Consider the following 27,735-nt stretch of genomic DNA (forward strand, 5'->3'; position numbering starts at 1 on the left):
CATCCGTAACAACACCTGTGCGCATGGCCCCTCTAAGCCTTCAGGAATAGAGTCTGTTCCTTTCGGGAGTTCCTTGGTACATTGCTGGGACCGTGCTCCCCCAGAGACCCCAAGCCACTCCCCCACTGGGCCTCCTCTAAGTTTCCCGACACCTCTCGAATCAACGGAACAACTGATCCCCTTGACAGATCCCCTTGGCACCACAAGCAATTTATCTGCCCCCCTAGGCAAAAGGGATACCCTAAAAACTTTTCACCAATCTCCTGCCACGGATATGATAAGCCCCCCAGCTGCGGCATTTGACTTCCAGTCGAACCACACGCATTTTCCCACACTTTCCCAGAACTGGCAGCGGTCACTTCGAGGTAATTGTACCCGACAGTTCTAACAAAGTCAGCAGCCCGCCTACTCAAACTTTCAACCCGTCCCTGTCGCTTTCCCTCAACCAAGCACTGCCACTCACCCAACAACTGAGAGGTCCGCTCCGCCCACGCCTCCGCTCCTTTAGGGCTGGACATTATTCCAACAACCGGGCGGAGCTCACCACTGCTGAAACATCCCAACCTGTCACTCCAAACAGTACGGACAACCCATGGTCCCACCACCATTTCGTCAGCGCTAGTCGGAACTCGAACAACGACCTCCAGGCTACCAACAGCAGCCACACCACCCAACACACACGCAGTGATAACCAGCAATCGCACACCCACAAAAGCACACCAGCTCTTCGCCGCAGACGCAATTTAAAGAGGGTGATCACACAGCTTCCACCCCGGACGAGCCCCCACAATGTAACCCCCTGGGTCGCCTCAGGCTCGCTCAGCTCGTTCTCGTCTAGGGGGAACAGCCTTTGGCCCCGCCAAACTGGGTAATCAGCTGGTGTGGATGCTGTGTGATGTCCCCGCCTCGCCCAAAAACAGACAGTACACCATAAGCGATTAAATGAGTACAATTTATAAAGGTTACTATAACTAAGTGATTAATAATGATACAGTATATATGAAGAAAAAAAATAAAGAAAAGGCGCCAAACTTATCAAAGTCCAAACCACTTCGTGCACAGCCGTTGGAGCTCAATTACTGAAGTCTTCTGGCCATCATTCGATCCCCTCCGAACTCCTTGACTCGCAGCTCAGGACCCTCCGAAGTGGTCAACCAAGTACATCTAGCTTCATCCCCCCTCCTCGGAGTACCTCCTGGCCTCGAACCCCCGCTTGGGGTCCGTTCCTCGCCCAGCTTACAGCATCGCGTCCTCTCTCTCGACCCCCTCGCACCGATCTGCCCAAAAGCCCGTCAACAAAAGTTTACAGACTCAGAAGAACAACATTAATCCCAATTTGGTTTACAAAGGAATACAATTCTCGTAATCAGTAAATTTTAACTCAAATAAGCTTCCAGCACTCTCTCGCAACAAAGAAGCATTCCTGCTTTTAACAAAACAAAGAAACCCTTTTTATTACATACACAGTAACGAAGAGAAAAAAAGAAGAAACCCCCTTTACATTTTGCATGGTAATGAACTGCTGCTGCCAAGCTAACAAATCACATGTCACCTTCCGGTGATAATAAATCTGATTCTATTCTGGGACAAACCAGTGTTACGCAAATCAGCAAGATCCTGGGCTTCCCTGCTCTTTCACAATTTGGAGGGTAGACAGAAGGGGCTAAGTGAATTAAGGAAACTTTTCAGGACTTTTTGATATTCCTGAGGATGCTGCCGCAAGTGTCCAGCATGACGGGATATATCCCAGCTTTTCCTGGTTACAGGAATGCCCCTCTTCCGGAAACTTTGCAACAAAGCTTCCAACTCCACTGAGTCACACAGTGGGTCATTCCTGCTGGAGAAAACCAAAATGGGTGCAGGGTACAGATGATCCCAAAACAGCTTGATTGCAGCTTGGTGGTAGCTGTTGATGTAGCTTCTCATGAGCCAGAAAAGTGTCATCCTTTTCAGAACAGGCTGAAAGAAGGGGGGAGCCAAAAGCTGGGAAATACCTGGGAAGTGTACAAAAATAGACATTTCAGATTTACGCTCATTATTGCCAATCAGCAAACGTGAGGTTGTATCACTGAGGCAAAGCTCGAACTGGGGCAAAAACAAGACACCCTCCCCAGTAGAATGGAGAACACACATCTGGTAAACTTATTGTCTCACAGCTCAGCAACCCAAATCTGAACTCTGCTGCTGTCTGAATGGAGTTTGCTTGTTCTTCTAGTTTCCTCCCATATCCCAAAGGTGTGCTGAATGATAGGTTAATTGGCTATTGGAAATTTTCCCTAGTGTACAGCTGCTCTGGGGGAGGGGAGCTGATAAGCACGTGGGCAGAATAAAATAGACAAGTTGTGCAATGGACTCTGGCTGGGGCTGCAAGCCTGCTCCGAGACCTCGTGTCTATGCAGTCACTTCCCTTCTGAATGCTGTTGCTTGCTTTCATTGTGTGTTTTTCTCTCTCTCTCTCTCTTCTCCCCCCCCCACCATCTTTTTTTAAATAGGTTCTTTCAGATTTCTTGTTCAGTGGTTGCCTTTTAGAAGATGAATCTCAAGATTGTATAATGTATACAGTACACATTTTGAACTTTGAAGTGTAAAACATGTTTGACACAGCTGGTGTAGACCCAGTTGGTTGAAGGGTCTCTTTATGTGCTCTATCAATCTAAGACTGTTACATTTGCAAGAACCCAATGAGCAGTGATGTACACAGGAATGCTGAATGAAATAATGAGGAAAGAATCATTATTTATATCATAGTATACTTGCTGGAACTGTGCAAGGACGGTGCCAAGCCTGGCTGTAAAAGGAGGAGCACTAGGCATGGGGCTAGCAGCCCCATCCTGTAGAAATCCAGTGCTAACAGAGGCTCCAAAGGCCTCATCCCTGGGAGAGGGAGGATCTAAGAAGATGGGCGGGCCACACCTGGGGGCAACTTGAAAGACTGGCTCAGGATAGAGGACTCTGGCCAGCTGCTGTCGGCAGTCATTGCTCCAGTCGAGCCAAGTAAGTATCTGTTGGCTCTTTCTTAACCCACTGGAAAACACTTTTGGCTTCATGAGCCTGTCCATTTATTCACCTATTATTCAATATTCCTCATTACCGAACACATTTCTCAATTGATTTTGTTTTAACAATGTTGTACTTCAACAAATCTTTTAGAGAAAGTTTTACATTTCCATTTTACATTTCTTTGTGTGAACAGACCATTTCTGAAAAGAGCCCTGATGTCACAAGCACGTCACAAAGCCTTCCTCTGAAGTTTCTGGGTACTTGTGTCTCAGTTGGATCAACTGTCCTACAGGTTTAATCAAGCTATGGTGTGACAGTCATATATATCAAATCGCTCTCACACACAATGTGACAGCCACCTCCCAACACAATCCATGGCTACATCCAGCACAGAGGGAGCTAACTGGGTGGTAATTGCTCCTGGAATCCTCAATGTTAACACTGGACTTCATGAAGTCTTATGGCATCAATTTATAAGGGAACTTTCTCCTAGTTAACACTGCTCTCCCCGCTAGCTGATGAATCACGGCTCCTCCGTATGGAGCAAAGTTTGGAGGAAGCACATAGAGTCACAGAGGAGTACAGCACAGAAACAGGCCCTTTGGCCCATCTACTACTACTACATCGACTCAGGCCTAGGGGGCCGGCGTCGGGCAAAACGGCCCATCTAATCCATGCAAAAACCATTTAAACTGCCTACTCCTGTTGACCTGCTGAAGGACCACAACACTCCATACCTCTACTATCCATATACCCATCCAAACTTCTCTTAAACATTAAAATCAAGCTCCCATGCACCACTTGTGCTGGCAGCTCATTCCACACTCTCATGGCCCTCTAAGCGAAGAGGTTTTGCCTCATGTTCCAATTAAACTTTTCACCTTTCACCCTTTAACCCATGACCTCTGGTTATGGTCCCACCCAACCTCAGCTGAAAAAGCCTGTTTGCATTTACCCTATCTATACCCCTCATAATTTTGTATACCTCTGTCAACTCTCCTCTCAATCTTCTACATTCTAAAGAATACAATTCTAACCTACTCAATCTTTCCTAGATTGTATTTTGGGATGAAGGCTTCAGTGCCCTTCACGGGACCAAAATGACTAATTCCTGAAGAAACCAGTCACCAGATTCGGTCTGTGGCAGGCACTGTGTGAATCAACACGGAGGGATAAATGCAATTGACATTATCATCAGCAATTTACCAATGGCAGAGGACACCTGTCCATGACAGCACTTGTAGAAGTAACCACCACACCATCATTGAGGAGACAAAGCTCCATCTTCACACCAAGAACCCCAACATGTGCTGACTGGGACTGACTCAGAATAGACCTGGCAGAACAAAACCAGGCATTATGAGCCATTAGCATCAGACAAGTACATTACCTCACTCTGCAACCTCACGGGCAGGCATATATCGCCAGGAGGTAACCCTGCTTCATTGGGGAGTGCAGGTAGACACTCTAGGGGCAGCGTCAGGAGTGTCTAAAAATGAAGTTCCAGCTTAGTGAGACTGGTGTGACGAAAAGAGCACGCACAAGACAAGGCCAAATGACACCGACCAACAGATCAGACTCAAGCTCTGCATACCTATCATGTTTAATCATGAATAGTTGTCAACAATTAAACAGCTAATAGGAGGTGGCTCCGAAAACATTCCCATTCTGAGTTGTGGCAGGATCCCACAAGCATTCAGGAGTGAGGTACAGCTTAACTATCCTGGATCCCACAAGCATTCACAACCACATTCAGGAGTGAGGTACAGGTTAACTATCCTGGATCCCACAAGCATTCACAACCACATTCAGGAGTGAGGTACAGGTTAACTATCCTGGATCCCACAAGCATTCACAACCACATTCAGGAGTGAGGTACAGGTTAACTATCCTGGATCCCACAAGCATTCAGGAGTGAGGTACAGCTTAACTATCCTGGATCCCACAAGCATTCAGGAGTGAGGTACAGCTTAACTATCCTGGATCCCACAAGCATTCACAACCACATTCAGGAGTGAGGTACAGGTTAACTATCCTGGATCCCACAAGCATTCACAACCACATTCAGGAGTGAGGTACAGCTTAACTATCCTGAGAACCCCAGCACCAGGAAATCTAGTCTCCAGTCAATTCAATTCAATCCACTGATAATATATTTTTAAAAAAGGCCTGAGAGCTCCTGATATAGCAGACTATGAGACTGGGCAACATCTCAGCTCCAGACCTTACCACAGCCTTCATGCAAAGGTAAATCAACAAGCTGAATTTCAGAGGTCAGTGAAAGTAATTGTCCTCATCATCGAGGCAGAGTTTGACCAGGTGTGTCATCCTGATAAAATTGAAGCGAATGGACAAAGTGGAAGTATTCTGGTAATTGGAGCTGTACCTCATCCAAAGCTCTGATTGTTGGTGGTCAACTACCCTCGTGTCAGGACATCCCTGCAGAGTTCTAGAATTGCATGTTCTTTTAACCTGCAATTAGAAATGTGGTTTTCACTGATAAAGACTTTCTGGTCTTGGTTGAGATTTTACCTCCAGCCAACATCAATAATAAACAATGGAATTTCCTGGTCATTCCCCCATTGCTGTTTTGAGGTAACTCAACTGACCCACTTTGTGCATTTTAAATTTGTAAAATGCTTTCTGATTTCAAGGTTGTAACAGCTCTGTACTCATGGAGTTCCTGATTGGTTTTGGGCACATGTCCATATATCAACCATCCAAGAGACGAAGAGCTGGCTGGTGGCATAACAACCTCTACACCGGACGTCGAGGTGAGTGGTCCCCAGTTCGAAACCAGCCAGATCCTTGCACACTTTCCATCTGTGCTGGGTACAGCATCAAGCTAGCAACAGATAAAAAAACTAAAGAAAACTAGGCATGCAAGCAAACAACAACAATGGACCAAAGGGATGAAGGAACCAGAACTCTCAGGTTGTGCAACAGCTTCTTCCCCCAGGCTGTGGGGCTTGTTAACACCCTGTTGCACCCAGCACACACGCCTAGCCTCTCTGAATGCCCACTCCCCAAATCACAGACAATCTCATCCTGTACTGGTCACTTTCCATCTATTATTATTGTTTACATATTTATACACATAAATGCATGTTTTATTTTAACAGTGTCAGAGACATCATACTGTCATACACCAACATGCACCTCACCCTTTATGTCAACCTATCAATCTTCAGGCCGTGCCACTTGTGCAATTGTAACAATACCTTGGACCCAGAGGAATGAGGTTTCATTTAGCTGTATACATATGCAAGATGGAATGACAATAAACTTGAACTTGAGATTACACTTGCTTTGCTGGGCTTTGACATGGAGCAGTTTTGGGGAAGGAGCAGGGAAATGGCTGGTCCATTCTGGATTTTGCATCTGCAGGAGAAGATGATGAAACTGAATTAAAGGACTTGCTCGAAGATCACACTGGCCTGTGTTCACAAACACAATCTCCCATAGGACGTACGACTGCACACCATTTATTTTGTCATTAAGTATGACCTAATTGAAGGTGAAGCAGTTTTATCAACACAATTCTGAGAAAATCAAATACAGTAAATCAGTACAATACTGCTCACTATGCCAGCAGGGACTAATTTCATTTACGATCACCTAAAAAGATTATAATAAGCAATTTAATAATTTCATTAGAGAAAGACAGTTGCTTTCTTCCAAATTATTTTTATATAACATCAATCGTGGGACTGAGGTTAGGAGCCAAGAGGTAATGTTGCAGCTAAATAGGACCCTGGTCAGACCCCACTTGGAGTACTGTGCTCAGTTCTGGTCGCCTCACTATAGGAAGGATAGGGAAGGCATAGAAAAGGTGCAGAGGAGATCTACAAGGATGTTGCCTGGATTGGGAAGCATGCCTCATGAGAATAGGTTGAGTGAACTCAGCCTTTTTTCCTTGGAGCGATGGAGGATGAGAGGTGACCTAATAGAGGTGTACAAGATGATGAGAGGCATTGATCATGTGGATAATCAGAGGCTTTTTCCCAGGGCTGGAATCGCTAGCACAAGAGGGCACAGATTTAAGGTGCTTGGAAGTAGGTACAGAGGAGATGTCAGGAGTAAGTTTTTACTCAGAGAGTGGTGAGTGTGTGGAATGGGCTGCCGGCAATGGTGGTGGAGGTGGATACAATAGGGACTTTTAAGAGACTCTTGGGTAGGTACATGTGAGAATGTGAAGAGGATAAGGGGTACGTGTAGAGGGGGTGGGCGAGGGGTAAGTGTAGCAAAATATGAAGACAGGACAAGAGAGAGGTACGTCATTGGGGAAGTAAGGAGAGGTAGCTAAAATATGGTGCCAGGCCAGACGTGGAGACCGCAAGGAAAAGGGAACCTACAACCACAAGACAATGTGCTTGGCAAAGTATTTTAAGGATACCTATTTCAAGTGTCCTGAAGTAGGTCAGTATTAATTCTAGGTATTACACTTTAACCTTTGCTAAATTCCGAGTATTTTGCATGCTTAGCTATGCAATAGCCAATCAATTGATGAATTCGAATCGGTAACCATATTTGTGAATGTAGTACCCTGCTTTTGGGTATAAGTATGACCTTCGTAAACCGACAAATTGGGAGTTGGCTACCTTATGCCCGAAGTGCGTGGGGCTGCGAACTCCTCTCTGAATAAAAACCGTTTCAGAGGTAATTTTGTGTCTCTGGTGTTTTTCCGCAACTGAGCAGGTAACAGTTACAGGATGACAATTTGGCGAGCCAGCCAGGAGCCAAACGGTTGGTAGTTCGGGGATCTGGTGTAAGAGATCGGCGGGCAGGTACGAGCGGGTTGAGACGGATGGGCCCTCCGAGAGATTTTTCTCGGTCTCTCTCTCCCTCTCTGACTCCCCGTTCCGACCCTTTCGGCTTCGGCTGACCATCCTACAGCCTCCATGGACCAAACGGAGAACCTCAGTTGGGAGACACGGATAACAGGTGAGAACTACATAATAGTTTGGGGTTCGAGTCCCCTGATAAAATAGTTTGGGGTTCGAGTCCCCCCGGTATAGGAAGCGGGGTTAGAGTCCCTCCGTGGGGTTTGGGGTTAGAAGCTCCGGAGCAATACATATTTAATTTGATTAAGGTCTGGTCCCAACATCTAACTGAAACCGCATCCTGCCTTAGACTGGTTGTTAAGAGCAGAAATCTGCCACGCGAAGGTCAGGACACTGAAGTGGATGCGAGAGTAAGTTATCCAGACTCTGGATAAATCAGGACCAAATACACCATTATGGAAAATGTGTAAAAAATTCCCTGAAAACGAGACAGATTTACAGAGACTGAGCACGCGGATGAATAAGAAGTTGGGGAATGATCTTTGGCCATTAGGGGGAACCTGGGATCTTGAGAAGTGTAAGCGAGCAGAGGGACAGGTGTGGCGACAGAATGTCTCACAGAAACGGAAAGATCTAATTATGCGTTGGTATACCGTGGCCAGCAGACTTAATGAGCGCTCCCGCCTGACCTCCTGGGAGGTGAATGCAAAGAATAGAAAAATACCCATCAATGGTAGTGATGGAAAACCCAGGGGCTGGCCGGTACTGAAGGCCTTATGTGAAATCTATGATGAACAGCGTAGGATTGATGATCATAATGTACAATTTGGTGCTAAAAGCCCGGCACCGGATGTGACTGGGCTGCAGACCCTATTTGACCCTAATGAGGACACTGAGGAGGAGGAGGAGCAGCAGGTCCCTACGTTGGTGAGGGCTGTGAATCCCGTCCCGCCTGTACCTTCGGAGCCTTCCGCCCCCCTGTGCCCTTGACCCATGATCGCCCCCCCCCCCCCATGCACTCCCAACTTCCCTTTTCGGGATTGTCAGCTCTGGTGCAGGAGTTCCAGATGACCGAAGAACTCCCCACTTGCTACAACCACCATGAGTCCTTTATCAGATTTGCGGTGACCCCCAATTTGGGCATCAACCTGGCAGGAAGGGACATTCTCTGTCGTTTCCATCTCACCGTCACCTGCACCAGTGATGGTCTCACCCTGACCGAACCTCCTACCCATTGGGCGTTCTGGCTTCACGTTCCCCCTCAATGGTGGGCGTTGGACCTCACCCACCTCCCCTCCTGCTCGCCAGTCGCCCTCGAGTCCCCGTACACTCCCCATGTGACCCTTGCGTACGACCCTTCAGGACGTTCAGAGGTCTTGTCAGCCTTATTCGCCCCACACTTGGGAACTGAATTCCCAATTTCAGTCTTTGCCATTGTGACTGTGGAGGCAGGCGTAGCCTTAACCGCCCATGTCCCCGACTTCCTGTGGCAGCAGTCCCCTGTAATAAGCCCTCATATAACCCTCCGCGTAAATGAGGGTCATGCGGCTAAGGAATTGGGCACCACTGTCTTTAGGGTGCTGCAGCAGGCAGACCCTTCCCTGACAGGAAACCCGCAGGAAGTGGATAGTGGTGGTATTCTTTTCTTCAACAAGCAATGTGACACCTCAGGAGCCCTGCAGCACCATCAGCCTCCGACTGACCCCTGCTGCGAACCCCCCCCACTGAGATTTGTGCAACTTCCAAGACCGACGTGGGCCTTACCCCGGTAGCTCCCGTCCAGATACAGGTAAAGCCCAACTCACGATTGCCCCGGATCCCGCAGTACCCTCTCAAAGCAGAAGCCGTTCAGGGTGTCCACCCACTTATTACCTCCTTTTTAGAACAGGGCATCTTGATCCCCTGCCTCTCGCCCCGTAATACCCTGATCACTTGCCCAAGCCCGGACGCCCTGAGTGGCGCCTTGTGCAAGATTTAAGGGGAATTAATGACATAATCCCTCACCTACATGCCGCCGTCCCCAACCCCGCAACCATTCTGGGCCAGATACCCACCACTGCACGATGGTTCACCATTATAGATTTACAACACGCCTTCTTCTCCATACCCTTACCTGAGGAGTCGCGCTACTTATTCGCCTTCACCTTGCAGGATTGCCAATACACCTGGACCCGACCTCCCCAGTGCTTCAGGGACTCCCCCACTGTTTTCTCACAGACCCTTTGTGGCCAACTGAAGGACCTCACCTTCCCCAAAAACTCAGCGCTCGTCCACTACGTTGATGACCTGCTTTTGGCTAGCGACACTCAGCACGCCTGTGAGGAGGACACAAGCTATCCCCCACTTATCCAATGACTCTCCCGTTAGTAAAGGCAATGCCAGAGCAGCCAAGTGAGCCTTCTCCTCTAAAGCAATAACTGTGGATTCGACCCCACGCCTTCTGCCTGCCAGGCAGCCGGTTGATAGCCCAGGCATATCCAACATTGCGCGATTACAGGGGACGCCCCTGCGACAGAAATTGATGTTTGGAAGAAACATGGTTGTATTATTAGTAACGCAACGGGCCTCTGGCAGACCCCAGCAGGTCAGACTTGTATTCCTGATACTCTCCTGCCTGTCCTGGTCGACCGCCTCCACTCTGACCCTCACCTCGGCCAGGAGGGAATGTGTATGTTGTTGATAAAAACATGGTGGTCCCCCAGTTTGAATGAGGCAGCGGAGAGACGGGCAAGGGATTGCTTAATTTGCCAAAAAGTAAACCCGGGTAAATCTATTAGATGTGATAAAGGGTGCACCCCAACCCCAGCAAGACCGCTTGACACATTATAAATGGACTTTATTGAGTTACCTAAGGTGAATTGTTATAAGTACTGTTTGGTTATAATTGACGTCTTTAGTAAATGGATTGAAGCCTTCCCCACAACGAACAACAAGGCTTCCACGGTAGTGTGAATACTGCTGAAAGAAGTTATTCCTCGTTTCGGTATCCCACAAAGACTCTCATCTGATAACGGCCTGCACTTCATTGGGAAAGTAAACAAAGAACTCTGCGAAATACTAAAGATTGAACAACAATTCCACTGTGCCTTCCACCCCCGAGCCGCAGGAATCGTGGAACGTGCAAACGGCACCCTGAAGGACAAACTAACTAAACTGACCCTTGAAACAGGACTAAATTGGCTTAAAGTCCTTCCCCTGGCACTGTATCACATGCACATTACACCTCAAACCGGTACCGGGCTAACTGCTGCTGAAATAGTTTACGGGCGCCCAAACAGAACCCCATGGGACAGTGACCACAACCCCCCGCCAATACAAGTAGATCTACAAATGATGGGCGAGGAACTGCAGTGTTACCTCAAGCATTTAACTTTGTCTCTTAAGTTTCTACATACTCAGGTGAAGGAAGCCTCAAGACCTGTTCCTGACAGAGAAGGCGAGTGGCAGGGAGCAGAACCAGGAGGCTGGGTGTCAATAAGGAACTGGGATCGACACAAGCTGGGACCCCGGTGGAAAGGACCATATCAGGTCCTCCTGCAGACCCCCTCTGCTGTCAAGGTGAAGGGACAAGAACATTGGATTCATCTGAGCGACTGCAAGCGCTGGACCTCGGACCCGCTAGGAATTACAGATAAATGAAGGGACTGATAAATGGACTTGATTGAACTGTTGTGTGTTTAAATTCCTTTTTCCTTGTGGTGCCACATCGTTGAAACTGTACTCTGGTGATGGAAGGTGGGATGCTCCTGGTTATCTATATGCTTTTAGGGATAGTGGGGTACAGGACAGAGGTTGAGGGACAACTGGACGAGGAACCAAAACCCCTAAAAGGATCGAAGGGGGACATTTCAAGGCAGAAAAGGGATTGGGGCTTCCCCAAAGGCCCCACCCTTGAAAGACCCTCCTCAGAGTTTATAAGTGGCAACTATTTCCACAACGTGCACAAGCGACTGTATGGCACTACAACCATCATTTGCTATCCCCACCCCGCCGGTGTCTCCTCGCTCTTTACCATTTTCCCCCACTGAGATTGTGTCGATCAGCCCTTCCGATGTGCCCCTGCCAGCAAAACATTGCCTGAGGGAAAGAGGGTGGAACTCACCTATGACTCTTCCATGGCCCCGGTCGCGGACTGTTTATTCCCCCCGTCCAACAGGTGGATGAGAAAAGATCTCTGGTGGGAGGGGAATCCCAAGCCCCCGAACGGTGACAGAACAGGGTGGGGGTGTTCAGATGGGTACGTCTCGAATGACGTCGCCTGCCTCTCCAAGCCCAGTAGGGAAAGGGAGTGTCACCCCACCAAGGACCCCTTAGGGATCTCTTGCTCTTGCCATGAGACAAAGTGCCCAGGGGGTGCAACTTCTTTGTGGAAAGGGGAACCGCACCCACCTCCGAGACAACGATCAGGTATTCCTACGACCTAAGTATCACAGGGGTACCAAACGAGTGTAGAATGGAGTGATACCGTACACCTAAAGGGTGAGGGTTGCACTGAGACCATGTATACCCTCCCGGGGTATTTTTTCTTCTACAACGGCATTGCCACCAACTTCCTGAAGTACCCCTACCCTTCCTCGGTGGCCTATGGCACCCTCCTCCCTACCGCGGTCCCTTGCCCTGGAACTTGGGGTCCCTCACGCCGCCCGCCTGGGAGGTACAAGAGAGAGGTCTCCCAGGAATTTTGTGCAGATTACCGAGTCCTAACCGCAGGTCAGGTGGCCGGATATGGGGCTGGCTTTTTCTCTTTGGGGGCATCAGGAGCCGCTATGATGGCCCACAATCAGAACTATCTGGCCTGTGGTCTCATGAGCCGGGAACTCCACCAGGAGAGCATTAAGACTCATCACTGACAGCCTTAACCAGCTGTGGCTCCTCTCCATGCAAAACCGCTATGCACTTGATTATCTCCTTGCCAGGGAGGGAGGACTCTGTGCTATCGTAAAGGACAAATGCATAATGGGGCTAGACGATGCTACTGCCAACATCATGCGGTATATGAACAAAATAGATGAACAGTTAGGATCCATCAAGGAAGTAACAGGTTGGGCAGGGTGGGGGGACTGGGGACTAAGTGCATGGAAGGACTGGTTGATCAATAGGGCTATTTACGCGCTGATGGCTATTATCGGGATTTTTGTCTCTATCGCCGTTGTTAAATGTGTCCTAAACCGCATGATGGCCTCATTAGGGGACCTGCTGCCGGCTAAGCCACTGATGATAATGCGGGCAACCGGCAAGGCCACCGAACTCCTCGAACCTGCACCAGAGGATTTTCATGATATTGACAAGTGATCATTTCATGATCACAGGAGGGAATGAGAATGTGAAGAGAGTAAGGGGTACGTGTAGAGGGGGTGGGCGAGGGGTAAGTGTAGCAAAATATGTAGACAGGACAAGAGAGAGGTACGTCATTGGGGAAGTAAGGAGAGGTGGCTAAAATACGGTGCCAGGCCAGATGTGGAGACCACAGGGAAAAGGGAACCTACAACCACAAGACAATATGCTTGGCAAAATATTTTAAGGATACCTATTTCAAGTGCCCTGAAGTATGTCAGTATTAATTCTAGGTATTACACTTTAACCTTTGCTAAATTCTGAGTATTTCGCATGCTTAGCTATGCAATAGCCAATCAATTGATGAATTCAAATCGGTAACCATATTTGCGAATGTAGTACCCTGCTTTTGGGTATAAGTATGACCTTCGTAAACCGACAAATTGGGAGTTGGCTACCTTATGCCCGAAGTGTGTGGGGCTGCGAACTCCTCTCTGAATAAAAACCGTTTCAGAGGTAATTTTGTGTCTCTGGTGTTTTTCCGCAACTGAACAGGTAACAGTTACAGGTTGACACATGGAGCTCAGAAAAATAGAGGGCTATGGATAACCCTAGGTAATTTCTCAGGTAAGGACATGCTCGGCACAGCTTTGTGGGCCTAAGGGCCTGTATTGTGCTGTAGGTTTTCTATGTCTCTATATGACAAATCATGACATCCAGAGAATGGGCACTAAGTTCTTTGATACTTTTGCTCCAGCTCAGCCAATTCTACTTGCAGTTACACCAATGAAACCTGGAGAAACTCCATGCCACTGTACCTTTGCTTTTTGAAAGATAAGAGTGTCTCACCTTCTGCTATTCTGTCCGTATTTTCCATTACCAGGCTGTCGAAGATCTGGCCTACAATCCTGGCCTTGAAGTTTGAGTACAACGGAATATTTCTTGAAAGCACAATCATATTGGCAAACAGGAAAATTCCAATGGAGAACGCATGAATGACGATGGGACTGGAGGCGAAGGACTCCTCTTGGAGCAGGTCTACCACTTGCTGTGCATAGGACAAGCCGAAACGTGGCCATAAGAAATGCAGCATGTTGGTTTCCACGACCAGGATATCAAAGCCGTATGGCTGGTGCAGTTGTCGGTACCGTTCCACAGCAGGAGACTTGGCTCGGAACCAGGGAAGCATGATGAGTAGAGGCCTGGGGCCACCAGTCAGGTATTTGCCAGTATTTTGGTACAGTGTGATGGTATTTGTTCATCACAAAGCTCTGAGCAGTAGGTTCAAGTACTGACATTAGATCAGCCAGCTAAAGGAGGAGTGGTGATGGGTCAGAAAAAAAGACAATATTAATGTACAAAGGCACCTGCATGCACATCGTTTCCTCAGATCCATTCTTCTGAGATTTCAAAGATAACCAGCACCCAGTCAACTATTTATTTCACCCAAAACTATACACACTGAATGACACTGTGTTCATTTGGCTTTCTAGTGGTTTGCACCTCAGTTCCTGTGATCCCTGAAATTCCAGATTTTCATATATTTCTCCAGAATCTTCACTTACCTATCCATGCTCTGCCTCTGCACATGGTGTGTGTTCAACATCCCCTTTCCCTTGCAAACCCATCACTCCAGTCCTCACGTACATTCAATGTTTCTGCTTCAGTATAAATCTGGGCCAGCTGCTGCATGGTGGCATTAGAACTGGACCTCGAGGCAGATGGTTCCGAGTTCGAATCCAGCCAAGTCCCAACCCTGCAGCAGCGGTATCAATGAGGAACAAAGTCCTGGCAATCTATGAATAGGGTCACCACGAGTCGACAGCAACAGACATCTGACCCCCTTTCCCAAAGCACATCCTGGTCTTCCAGTCCCTGTGCCCAACCAATATTCCTGCTCCCTATGCTTTTTCACATTGTCATCTCCTCCCCATTTGACATCCCCTTGCCAAGCTTATCTGATGCATCAGTAAGACCAAGAAACTGCCTGTTGACTTCAGGAGGAGCAAACTGGAGGTCTATAAGCCAGTTCTCATCAGGGGATCAGAGGTGGAGATGGTCAGCAACTTTAACTCCTTGGTGTTACTATTTCAGAGAACCTGTCCTGGTCCCAGCACGCAAGTGCAATTACAGAGAAAGCACGTGTAAAGAGGGTTTCTTCTTTTTGTTAACTAGCAGGAATGCTAATTTACTGATAACGAGAATGGTATTCCTTTGTAAACCAAATGGGGATTAATGTTCTTTCTTGAGTCTGTAAGCTTTTGTTGACGGGCTTTTGGGGAGATCGGCGCGAGGGGGTCGAGAGAGAGGACGCAATGCTCTAAGCTGGGCGAGGATCAGACCCCAAGCGGGGGTCCGAGGCCAGGAGGGGGGATGAAGCTAGAAATGCTTGGTTGACCACTTCGGAGGGTCCTGAGCTGCGAGTCGAGGAGTTCGGAGGGGATCGAATGGTGCCAGAAGACTTCAGTAATTGAGCTCCAACGGTTGTGCACGAAGTGGTTTGGACTTTGATAAGTTTGGCGCCTTTTCTTTAATTTTCTCTTCATATATACTGTATCGTTATTAATCACTTAGTTATAGTAACCTTTATAAATTGTACTCATTTAATCGCTTATGGTGTACTGTCTGTTTTTGGGCGAGGCGGGGACATCACACAGCATCCACACCAGCTGATTACCCAGTTTGGCGGGGCCGAAGGCTGCTCCCCCTAGACGAGAACGAGCTGAGGGAGCCTGAGGCGACCCAGGGGGTTACACACGCAACACCTCTACTTCCTTTGGAGTTTGCAAAGATTCAGCATGATTACTATACCTTTGTATAGATTTGTGGTGGAGAGTATATTGATTGGTTGCATCACTGACTAGCATGAAAACAACAAAGCCCTTGAGTGGAAAATCCTACAAAATGTAATGGATAAGGCCCAGTCCAGTCCAAGTAAATCCCTTGCCACCCATTGAGCACCTTGACACAGAACACTGTCGCAGAAAAGCGGCATCCATCGTCAGGGACCCCCACCAGCCAGACCACGCCCTCTTCTTGGCTGCTGTCATCAGGAAGAAAGTACAGGAGCCTCAGGACTCTCGCCACCAGGTTCAGGAACAGTCATTACCCCTCAGCCATCAGGCTCATGAACCGGAGAGGATAACTTCACTTACCCCATCTCTGAACTGTTCTACAACCTACTCTTCATTTCATGTTCTCAATATTTACTACTTATTTAATTATTATCATTTCTTGTTTTTCTTTTTTTGCAGTTACAGAGTTTGTTATCTTTTGCACATTGGCTGTCTGTCCTTTTGGTGCATCTTTCATTGACTCTTCTAATGGTAATTGGATTTATTGAGTATGCCCACAAGAAAATGAATCCTAGGGTTGTGTATGGTGACATATATGTACTTTGATAATAAAATTACTTTGTACTTTGATAAAGAACAAGCCATGATTACAAAAATGCAACCATTTCAATGAGTAGAATGGGCAAAAATTATTTCAAGGACACATCAATACAACAAGATCTTCAATAGCTCAGGCCACAATGAGGACTAAGGCTGTGAGAGTGAGGGGGAAGGTGCAGATGGGAAGGGCCAACTATCAGGGTAGGGGGTGCAATCCATATCAGTGATGAGGGAGAATGGAGAGCTGGGAGAAACTAGCTCTGAACACAGGACCCAATAGGGAAAAATCGGAGAATGGGGCATTTGAGGACTGGGCCTGTGGTCGGTAATTGTGTTGGAGTGCTGAAGAGTGGTACAGTCTTACTTCAGTGAGATTCCAGCCTGGCCTTGGCTGTCTGTGACTAATGATGACTATCCTGGAACAAAATGGACTAATTTCCTGGGCATTACATCATATGATGAAGCATCTAACTGTGGATTGGTTATTTATGCCTTTTGATCTGCAAAGCTGATGACCATATCATTTGTCTTCTTAACAGCTTGCTGGGCCTTTAATGACTGGTGCACAAGGACAACAAGATCCCATTTCTCAAATCTAGCACTATTTAAATAATATAATCTTTGTACACCATTTTTGCTAACAAAATAAATAACTTCAGGTTTATCCATGTTAATCTGCGGCTATTGCCATCTTGTTCAACTTGTATGAATTGAAGCTTCTATGTACAGTACTTTCCTGACAACTCAATCCCACCCACTTTACCATCATGGGTGAATTAACATCATGAGAATTGGTTCACTTATCCAAACTGCTGGTGCAGGTTGTAAGTATCTGCAGCAGAAGCTCTGATCCTTACTATACTCCACTGGTCTCTGCTGCCTGCCAATGCAGAGCCCATTTATTTGCAATCAATTCCTCTTCTTAAAATTCTACACCACTATACTCACAATGTCCATTAAGTTTGCACGCCAACTTCTTAGATTGTATTTTATAAAAGTACTTCAAGGTTCCCAACACCACTTGTCTACTCTTTTCAAATACATTTTCAGTCCTGATGCTGGGGTTTCATTCTGAAACATCAGCCATTCCCCCCACCCCACCCTGACCTGCCGAGTCTCTCCAGCAGATTGAAACAGAGAGCTGTAATAATTTCTCATATATAATTCATTTGTCAAACTTCAGATTTACGTTGTCTAATCTTATTTACCTAGATATTTAATACTCATTTCCTCAACTGCCTGTTCCTGTTCTCGCGGGCTCATCAGCGACCCCGCCGCTGTCTGACAAGAGGTGACCGCCACAATAATGTCAGTAAATTGTGGACGGGCTACGTTGGCGCCTAACTCACGCCCACACTCGGACTGCCTTGGTCGTTGACGCAAACGACACTTTTCACTGTGTTTGGCTCTACATGTAACAAATCAAGCTAAACAGTGGCCACTCTTTCAGGTTTAATGAACGTTTTCGTAATTCCTAACGTCCTGGGGGTGAGCACGTGTGCCTCGTATACAGGAAGTAAGTGAGTCTCTCATATACTTGTATTTCTCCTGGTAACTCTAAACCTGTCTGATCAGGATGTTTCTAATTGTCTCCTGGATTATTCCAGGACGTAGTTACCTCCACAGACTCTCTGCCATCTCAGTGAAGCGGCCAACAGGATGAAGGAACCTGTCCTCCCTCCAGACTAGTCACTCACCTTCTCCTCACAGAACTCTGCAACCCTTCGACTCACCTATTCCCCTCCCCCACCGGCTTATTCGGGCTTGGTTGACTATTTACTGCATTTCCTTCCATAAATGTTGCCTGGCCCTGAATTGCTCCAGCATTTTGCATGCATGTTTCTCATTTGTACAGACTCATTCCAACGGTAGCTTCGATCCTGCTGTTATAAAACTTCCTTGAACCATATAAGTCCAATTGAGTCACGTTACTCTGATATGCCACATCACACCCGGGCAAGAATAGATTAAAGAAATACCGAATGCAGCGAGTGAAACAACACCCAGTTCACTCAGAGAACGAAGCAGTTTTCAACCGGAGAATATTAGCATGAAGAGGGTTCTTGAAAATGAGTTTAACTGGCAGTAGGAAGCATTTAAACAGAGACACTTACATCCAATTTCACTGCCGAGAAGAGAATGATGGGTTTAATAGAGTTAAATGCAAAAGAGGGCGGGAATGAAAGCTAATATATTAGGGAGCGTCTCCAAAAAACTTTACTATTTTCACCATGGATGTCCAGTCCATTTTCTCCCCCAACCACCACCAGGAAGGCATCAAAGCTCGCCGTTTCCTTTCAGACACCAGACCCAAGTTCCTCTCCTCCGCCTGGAGGAACTTGCCCTCACTCTTAATGATTTCTCCTTCGCTCCCCCCCCCCACTTCGTTCAAACAAAAGGTTCCCCAATGGACACTCATGTGGGTTCCACCTATGCTCGCTCGTTGTTGGCAACGTGGAATATTCTGTGTTCCAAGCCTATACTGATATCGCTCCTCAACTTTCCTACGCTACATCGACAACTGTTTCCGAGTAACGCACACAAAATGCTGGAGGAACTCAGCAGGCCAGACAGCATCTATGGGGGAAAAAAAAGTCATCCTGAAAAACGAAACAGCGCATCCTAACGTCTTCACCATAGTTTTGGGAGATTTTAGCCAGCCCAGTCTGAAAAAAATCACTAAGCAATTACCATTAACAGATCACTTGCAATACCAAAGGAAACAACACCGTACCATTGTCACACCACCATCAGGGATGCCTACCGTGCTATATTCCACACCCTCAGTTAGGGAAGTCTGATCACCTGACTGTACTTGTGAGTATGTTGTGGTTGTTACCAATTTCATTAAAACCTGTGTGGATGAGTGCGTGCCCACAGACGTACTGGTACATCCCCAAACCAAAAGCCATGAATGAATCAGGAGATATGTCGTTTGCTGAAGGCTAGATCTGTGGCATTCAAGTCTGGCGACCCAGGCCTGTACCAGTAAACCGGGTATGATCTGTGGAGGGATATTTCAAGGGCAAAGAGACAATTTTGAATGAGGTTGGAGATAGCATCGGATGCACGGCAACTCTGGCGGGGTCTGCAAGGCATTACTTCCAACAAAGTGAAACCCAATAGCATGAATGGGAGCGATGCTTCACTACCAGATGAACTCAACGCCTTCTATGCCCGCTTTGACAGGGAGAACACACCTACAGCTGTGAAGATCCCTGATGACCCTGTGATCTCTGTCACAGAGGCTGATGTTAGACTGTCTTTAAAGAGAGTGGACCTCCGCAAGGTGGAAGGTCCGGATGGAATACCTGGTAAGGCTCTGAAAACCTGTGACAACTAACTAGCGGGAGTATTCAAGGACATTTTTAGCCTCTCACTGCTATGGGCAGAAGTTCCCACTTGCTTCAAAAAGGCAACAATTATACCAGTGCCTAAGAGGAATAATGTGAGCTGCCTTAATGACTATTGCCCAGTAGCACTCACATCGACAGTGATGAAATGCTTTGAGAGGTTGGTCATGATTAGACTGAACTCCTGCCTCAGCAAAGACCTGGACCCATGGCAATTTGCCTATCGCCACAATAGGTCAACGGCAGATGCAATCTCAATGGCTCTTCACACAGCTTTAGACCACCTGGACAACACAAACACCTACGTCAGGATGCTGTTCATATATCTCAGCATTTAATACCATCATTCCCACAATCTTGATTGAGAAGTTACAGAACCTGGGCCTCTGTACCTCTCTCTGCAATTGAATCCTTGACTTCCTAACCAGATGACCACAATTTGTGCGGATTGGTGATAATATCTCCTCCTCACTGACAATCAACACTGGCACACCACAGGGGTGTGTGCTTAGCCCACTGCTGTACTCTCTGTATACACATGACTGTGTGGCTAGGCATAGCTCAAGTACCATCTATAAATTTGCTGATGATACAACCATTGTTGGTAGAATCTCAGGTGGTGACGAGAGGTTGTACTGGAGTGAGATATGGCAACTAGTGGAATGGTGCTGCAGCAACAACCTGGCACTCAACGTCAGTAAGATGAAAGAGGTGGTTGTGTACTTCAGCAAGGATAAGACAAAGTAACACATACCAATGCTCACAGAGGGATCAGAAGTGCAGAGAGTGAGCAGTTTCAAGTTCCTGGGCGTCAAGATCTCTGAGGATCTAACTTGGTCCCGACATATCAATGCAGCTATAAAGACAGCGGTTATACTTCATTAGGAGTTTGAAGAGATTTGGCATGTCAACAAATACACTCAAAAACTTCTATAGTTGTACCATGGAGAGTATTCTGACAGGCTGCATCACTGTCTGACTGTCTGTTGGTGGGGGGGGGGGGGGGGGGGAGGCTACTGCTCAGGATCGAAAGAAGCTGCAGAAGGTTGTAAATCTAGTCGGCTCCATCTTGGGCGCTAGCCTACAAAGTACCCAGGACGTCTTTAGGGAGCGGTGTCTTGGAAAAGCAGCGTACATTGTTATGGACCTCCAGCACCCAGGGCATGCCCTTTTCTCACTCTTTACATCAGGTAGAAGGTCCAGAAGCCTGAAGGCTCACACTCAGTGATTCAGGAACAGCTTCTTCCCCTCTGCCATCCGATTCCTAAATGGACATTGAACCCCTGGACACTACCTCACTTGTTTTAATACATAGTATTTCTGTTTTTGCATGATTTTTAATCTATTCAATATATGCATACTGTAATAATTATTTTGTGTTTTTTTTCTCTGCTAGATTATGTATTGCTGTGAACTGCTACTGCTCAGTTAGCAAATTTCACGTCACATGCTGGTGATAATAAACTTGATTCTGATACAGTCAATGTTTTGGGCCCAAACTCTTCAGCAGGACTGGAGAAAAAAAGCTGAGGAGCAGAATTGAAAGGTGGGGGGAGGGGAGAGAGAAGCCCCAGGCAATAGGTGAAACCTGGAGGGGGAGGGAAGGAGTGGGAGTAGGAGCACCAGAGCGAAGCGATGGGCGGGCAAGGAGATAACATGAGAGAGAGAGACGAGGGGATGGGAAATGGTGAAGGGGGGGGGGGAGGCATTACTGGAAGTTTGAGAAATCGATGTTCCTGCCGTCAGGTAGGAGGCTACCTGAATAGAATATAAGTTGATGTTCCTCCAACCTGAGTGCGGCCATAACCCGACAGTGGAGGAGGCCATGGATGGAGATATCAGAATGGGAAGTGGAATAAAAATGGGTGAACACTGGGAGGCCCTTTTTGTCCTGGCGGATGGAGCATAGGTGCTCGGCAAAGCGACCTCCCAAGTGTTTCCTATTTTTATGCCGCTTTACTGAGATGGCAAAAAGTGTATGGAGAGAAACCCTGGCTGTAACTATGTCCTGGGATAGTCAAGGAGACAGAATCGGAGGATTAGAAACACCTTGAAGAGCTATAAGATCAGAGGGAATTAGAGTTACCAGGAAAAATACAAGTATATCAGTATATTTCCTGTATACAAGGCACACATGGTCACCCCCAGGATGTTAGGAATCACAAAAACGTTTGTTAAACCTGAAAGAGTGGCCACATACTCCACTGTTTCAAGAAGATTAGTGAGTGAAAATAGCTTGATTTGTCACATGTAGAGCCAAAGACAGTGAAATATGTCGTTTGCATCTACGACCAGTGACCAACCTTCCTTCCCCTTCCCCCTCCCACTTCTCCCTCCAGTCCCCACCTCCTTTGCTCCCCTCCCCTCCCACTTCTCCCTCCCCTACCCATTCCTCTTCCCCCACCTTTTCCTTCCCTCCCCTACCTCTCACCTCCACTTCTCCCTCCTCCTTACCTCTCACTTCTCCCTCCTACCCTCTCCTCCCTTCACCCTCCTCCCCTCCACCCTTCACTCCCCCTCCGTCCCCTTCCTCGCCACTTTACCCACCTTCCCCACCAACTCCCCATCCCTCCTCCAGTCACCCCTTTACCTCTTCCCTCCTCCCTTTCCTCTCCCTCATACCCCTTCCCCTCCCTCTTCCCCATCTTTACTTACTTCACCCCTCCCACCTTGTATTTCTTTCTCCCCTTACCCCATCTCCTTGTTCTAATGACTCATCATTTTCTCCAGTCTTGATGAAGGGTCTTGGCCCAAAATGTTGATAGTTTACTCTTTTCCATAGATGTTGCCTGGCCTGTGATGTTCCTCCCTCATTTTCTGTATGTTGCTCCAGTTATAGACCTATTTCACTAGATTCACATCTAAAGTAATGGAATGAATGGTTATAGCGATGTTTTCTTATCTTGTGTAAGTTAATGGAAAAATGGGTGTATACCAATCTGGATTTCATGAAGAGAGAACGACTGTGGACTCAGGGTTAAGTTTGGAATGTGATATTCGTAAGGCCCAAGTTAATAAAGAGTTGGTAGTAACAATTTTCTTTGATGTAGGGAAAGCTTTTAATATGTTATGGACATAACTGCAAAAGATGGGAATTAGTAGAATCATCAATGGTTTCAAGATGTTTTATGTGATAGTAAGATACAGTCAGGGTGGGAACAACATTCCCTAAGGAGTATGAGATAGAGAATGGGGCTCACTCCTTTTTAATATGATGATTAATGATATTTTCTTAAATGTTGGCTCAGACATTTTCAAACCATTATGTACTGATGATGGTGCAGTGTGGAAGAGAGGCAGGAATATAAATTATAAATTATATGGTTTGGAAAATGCTGGTAGCTATTAATGAAATAGAGGAATGGGGGACACCGGTGGGGGTTAACATTTTCTGTTGCAAAGACTCAAGTTTCTAGGCATGTGGAAGAACACAACCCTAACATGGAAGGTGCATGTGAATAAAATTCTACAGATGTGCAAAAAAAAATCCTCAATGTGATTAGGTGCTGAGTTGCATATGATTGGGTTGTGAGTAGGAGGTCACTTAAACAAATGTATATTGCTTTAATCAAATCTATTTTTAATCATGGATGTGTTGCTTATGGATCAGCTTCACCAGCCCCTAGATAAAATTCAAGCTGAAGCACTGAGATTATGTTGCAATATTAAATCATCCCATTTTCAGAATTACTGGTAGAAATGAGTGAAGTACCTCTATATCTACGCAGTTAGCAATGGTTTCTTGGGTTCACGTAAGAGGACTGGTGGTCATCTGGTCATCCAATATTGGCAACATTAGTAGAATGTTGAGGGCACTGTTTGGATGGATGGGAAATGAATGTGCACTAAATCTAGGGTTGTTTAAAGTGGTTTATGGACCCATAGACTGTCACTTCTCCATGGTTATAATCCTTGCCTATAGTTGATTTGAGTATTTAGGAGAAGATCAAGAGGAGGAGTGATTGTTTATCAGTGGCACAGGAAATTCAGCAGTATATGCAAGGCAGATATTGTGGATTCTTGCATATCTACACAGATGGTTCAAAAGATTCAGTGAAGATCATGCAGATGTTTCTGATTATCTTCCAATGTTTCAGGTGATAATTACGAAAAGATTATCAGACAAATTATCAGTATTCATGGCTGAGATGGTTGCTATCATTTTAGCCTTGGAATGGGTCGAAGAAGTACGTCTTGATTATGTACTCCTGTGCTGTAATTGGTTCTTGGCCTTGACATCTATTAAAACAAGTACTTCAAATTGTAGGCTAGACATTCTTGTTGAGATTGGACGACAGCTATTGAGGCTGCAGTGTCTAGGCCTATGTATACATTTCACATGGGTTCCTGCCGGTTTCGGGGTTGAAGGAAATGAGGTGGCAGACATTCTTGCCAAGCAATCAGTTAAAATGAAGGATATAAATGTAACAGTGTCTTTACATAAGGGGGAGATGAAAGCCATAATTAAAAAATCTATTTGACCACTGTGGCAACTGGTAGATGGGTATGAAAGGAGAGAAGTTATACTTACACATTTACATATTGGACATACTAGGTTGAATAATTCCCTGTTCTGAATTAATATGCATGGTACTGGTATTTGTAGGGAGTGCACCTATCATAGTGCAGCACATTTTGTTTGAACGCAGATCCTATGAGGTACAAAGGAAACATCTGATTACTAAATTGAGATCTTTGGGACAAACAGAGATCAACATGGAAATTTTATTAAGATATTGTTTCCATTGGAATATATATAATAAGTGCATTAGACTTTTTGATATTATTTGATTTGGGGGGGGGGGGAGTGGAAATTTAGAGATTTCCTGTCTCTTTGCTCCACACTCCAACTTAGTAGATGGCAACAAGGCACCTCATGTTGGTCTGCCAACCGCCATTAAGCAGAAGAGGTAAATGAAGAACTCCCATACAAAATGCAGAACTCAGAACCTAGAAAAGGAACAGATCTCCAGTGATTCTATCTGACCTGCTGAGTTCCTCCAGAATTTCATATATGCTGCTCCAAGTTTGCACCATCTGTTGTCTCTCTTGCACAGCCTGTTGTCTCTCTTGCACAACTCTATCAATGTTGTTATGTTTTAATACAGAATGACGAAGGATATAAAGCACTAAGTTAACATTGGACAGTGGTTCAAGTGGAGGTTACCTGGGTTATATGGTTTGGTTAATTAATGTCTTTGGGCTTTTCAATTGTTGAAATGGCTGCCCAGATGTGCTGATATTTGTGCCAAATATTCAGCACTTTCATGAACATCTAATGAATTCAATCACTGTAAGGCAGGATTTCTCAACTGGGATTCCATGAGAGATCGTCATTAAAAAAAAACACCATTTTTTGAACTTGGCGCGATGCTGGCGCTTGTAGTGGTGGGTAGTGACTGAGCAGCCCCGTTAGCAATCTCATTAGAGGTCTCTCAGCCCTGTATGACTGTGCTTATTTGCTTGAGTCCATTCTCAATTTCTGATGTGAGATAGGGGAGGCTGTTGATAATTGATGAGCGCTGTTTTGCATGGAGGGGGGGGGGACGGTAGGCTGATGAGGAGGATAAAGTGTGTTTTCCGAGCACTGAATGGACTCACCCAATTTGGGCTGTGACGTCAGCCTCTCCCTCCCGAATTACCTCCCCCAACTTGCCACTTATGGGAGCAAAAAAACTCTACAGGTGTAGTAGAAAATTAGAGGGAAATTTTCATTCTAAAGAAGGTGCTGATGTCAAACTTCTGGAGATGAAATGAAAGAAGTTCTGGATGATACTACAAAAATGGTTAACTTTATTAAATAAAGACCAGTTCACTCGAGAATATTTAAAACAACTGTGTGAAAACCGGTACAAAGAGCACACCAATCTCCTTTTCTTTTCTTTCTCAATCTTTTTATTATTATTAATAATATGAACAAAATACAAATGATATATTGATAAAGGGATTACAAACATACAAAATTCCATTACTCATAAAAAATACATAAGCAATGGTTACAGTATAAATGAGTTTACCAAAACATGAACCATACAGTATATGTATGAACATGGTAAATCTAGATATTTCATAATATATAATATAAAAAAATAGAAAAAAGAAAAAAATATATTATGCAAATTAACTAACCTACTAATCTAATAGCTAATAAAGAAAAAAGAAGCAAAAAAAGAAAGAAAAAAAGAAGAAAAACTAGAAAAAGAGAAAAAAAGGGCTGTTTATAATATCTCACAAGAATACATAATCATCAATGTCATCCACTCCGAACCTCTCAACATACATAAGATTAAAGCTGAAAAATCAAATGAACTTGGAACAGGGTCATATTACAAATATGAAAATATTGAATAAATGGTCTCCATATCTTTTCAAATTTAATAAAAGTATCGAATACACCACTTCTAATTTTTTCTAAATTTAAACATAACATAGTTTGAGAGAACCAATTAAATACTGTGGGAGGATTAATTTCCTTCCAATTCAACAATATAGATCTTCTAGCCATCAGAGTTAGAAATGCAATCATTCGACGGGCAGAAGAAGATAAATGCAGTGAGTCCATCATTGGTAAACCAAAAATTGCGGTAATAGGATGAGGTTGTAAATCGATATTCAAAACCGCAGAGATAATATCAAAAATATCTTTCCAATATTTTTTCAAAAGAGGACATGACCAAAACATATGAGTTAAAGACGCAGTTTCAAATTGACATCTATCATAAATAGGATTTATATAAGAATAAAAATGAGCTAATTTATCTTTGGACATATGGGCCCTATGTACGACCTTAAATTGTATTAATGAATGTTTGGCACATATCGAAGATGTATTAACTAATTGAATGATTCTATCCCAATTCTCAATAGGAATAATAAGATTAAGCTCTCTTTCCCAATCATTTTTGGTCTTCTAAAGGGGCTCTGAACTTATCTTCATAATTATATTATAAAGTTTTGATATAAGCCCTTTTTGAAAAGGGTTTAATTCAAACAAACTCTCCAAAATATCTGAAGGCACAAAATTTGGAAACATAGGAAGTACAGTACTTAAAAAATGCCTAATCTGTAAATATCTAAAAAAATGAAATCTAGGCAAATTATATTTATTAGATAATTGCTCAAAAGACATAAAACAATTGTCCAAAAATAAATCAGAAAATCTTAGTAATCCCTTAGTTTTCCAAGCCGAATAAGCTTGATCTATAATGGAAGGGTGGAAAAAGCAATTAGATACAATAGGACTATTTAAAACGAATTGAGTCAACCCAAAAAATTTCCGAAATTGAAACCACATATGTAAAGTCTGTTTAACTATCGGGTTGTCAATTCGCTTCGGCAATTTAGAAAGAGCAAAAGGGAGAGAAGTCCCTAAAATAGAACCCAGAGCATAAGCTGGTACTGATTTAATTTCTAAACTCACCCAATGAGGGCCAAAAGATCCACCCCAGTCTTTCAACCAACATAACAAATATCTAATATTAACTGCCCAATAATAAAATCTAAAATTAGGTAATGCTAATCCACCTTCCTTTTTTGTCTTCTGTAAATATATTTTACCTAACCTGGGATTTTTATTCTGCCATATATATGAGGAAATTTTTGAATCAACATTAGTAAAAAAAAGATTTCGGAATAAAAATTGGTACCGCTTGAAAAATATATAAAAACTTAGGTAAAATAACCATCTTAATAGCATTAATCCTGCCTATTAGAGATAAAGATAATGGTGACCACTTAGTAAACAAGCCTTTAATCTGATCAATTATGGGTAAAAAATTAAACCTAAATAAATCTTTATGGTTTTTTGTGATTTTAATCCCTAAGTAAATAAAAGAGTCATTAACTAATTTAAAAGGTGAATTTCCATATATTGGGACCTGTCTATTCAAAGGAAACAATTCACTCTTATTAAGTTTTAACTTATACCCA

The 27,735-nt window shown here is 45.0% G+C and overlaps 1 protein-coding gene and 1 long non-coding RNA gene across 2 annotated transcripts in view; one reads left to right on the forward strand and one right to left on the reverse strand.

Annotated features, from left to right (window-relative positions):
* Positions 1-1,635: 1,635 nt before the first annotated feature.
* On the reverse strand, positions 1,636-20,748 carry si:dkey-5i3.5 (uncharacterized protein LOC565091 homolog). Its single transcript, XM_059987007.1, is given in 4 exon segments — positions 1,636-1,994; positions 13,908-14,311; positions 14,313-14,368; positions 18,187-20,748. Coding segments are annotated over 3 exon segments (807 nt in total). The 5' UTR covers positions 14,357-14,368; positions 18,187-20,748.
* Positions 17,685-27,735, forward strand: part of LOC132403586 (uncharacterized) — a 42,204-nt gene continuing 32,153 nt past the window's right edge. The window contains exon 1 of the long non-coding RNA XR_009515300.1: positions 17,685-17,969. This is a non-coding gene — a long non-coding RNA (uncharacterized LOC132403586). The remainder of the gene's footprint in view (positions 17,970-27,735) is intronic.

The sequence above is a fragment of the Hypanus sabinus genome, chromosome 13 (assembly GCF_030144855.1).
Source record: "Hypanus sabinus isolate sHypSab1 chromosome 13, sHypSab1.hap1, whole genome shotgun sequence".
NCBI lineage: Eukaryota > Metazoa > Chordata > Chondrichthyes > Myliobatiformes > Dasyatidae > Hypanus > Hypanus sabinus.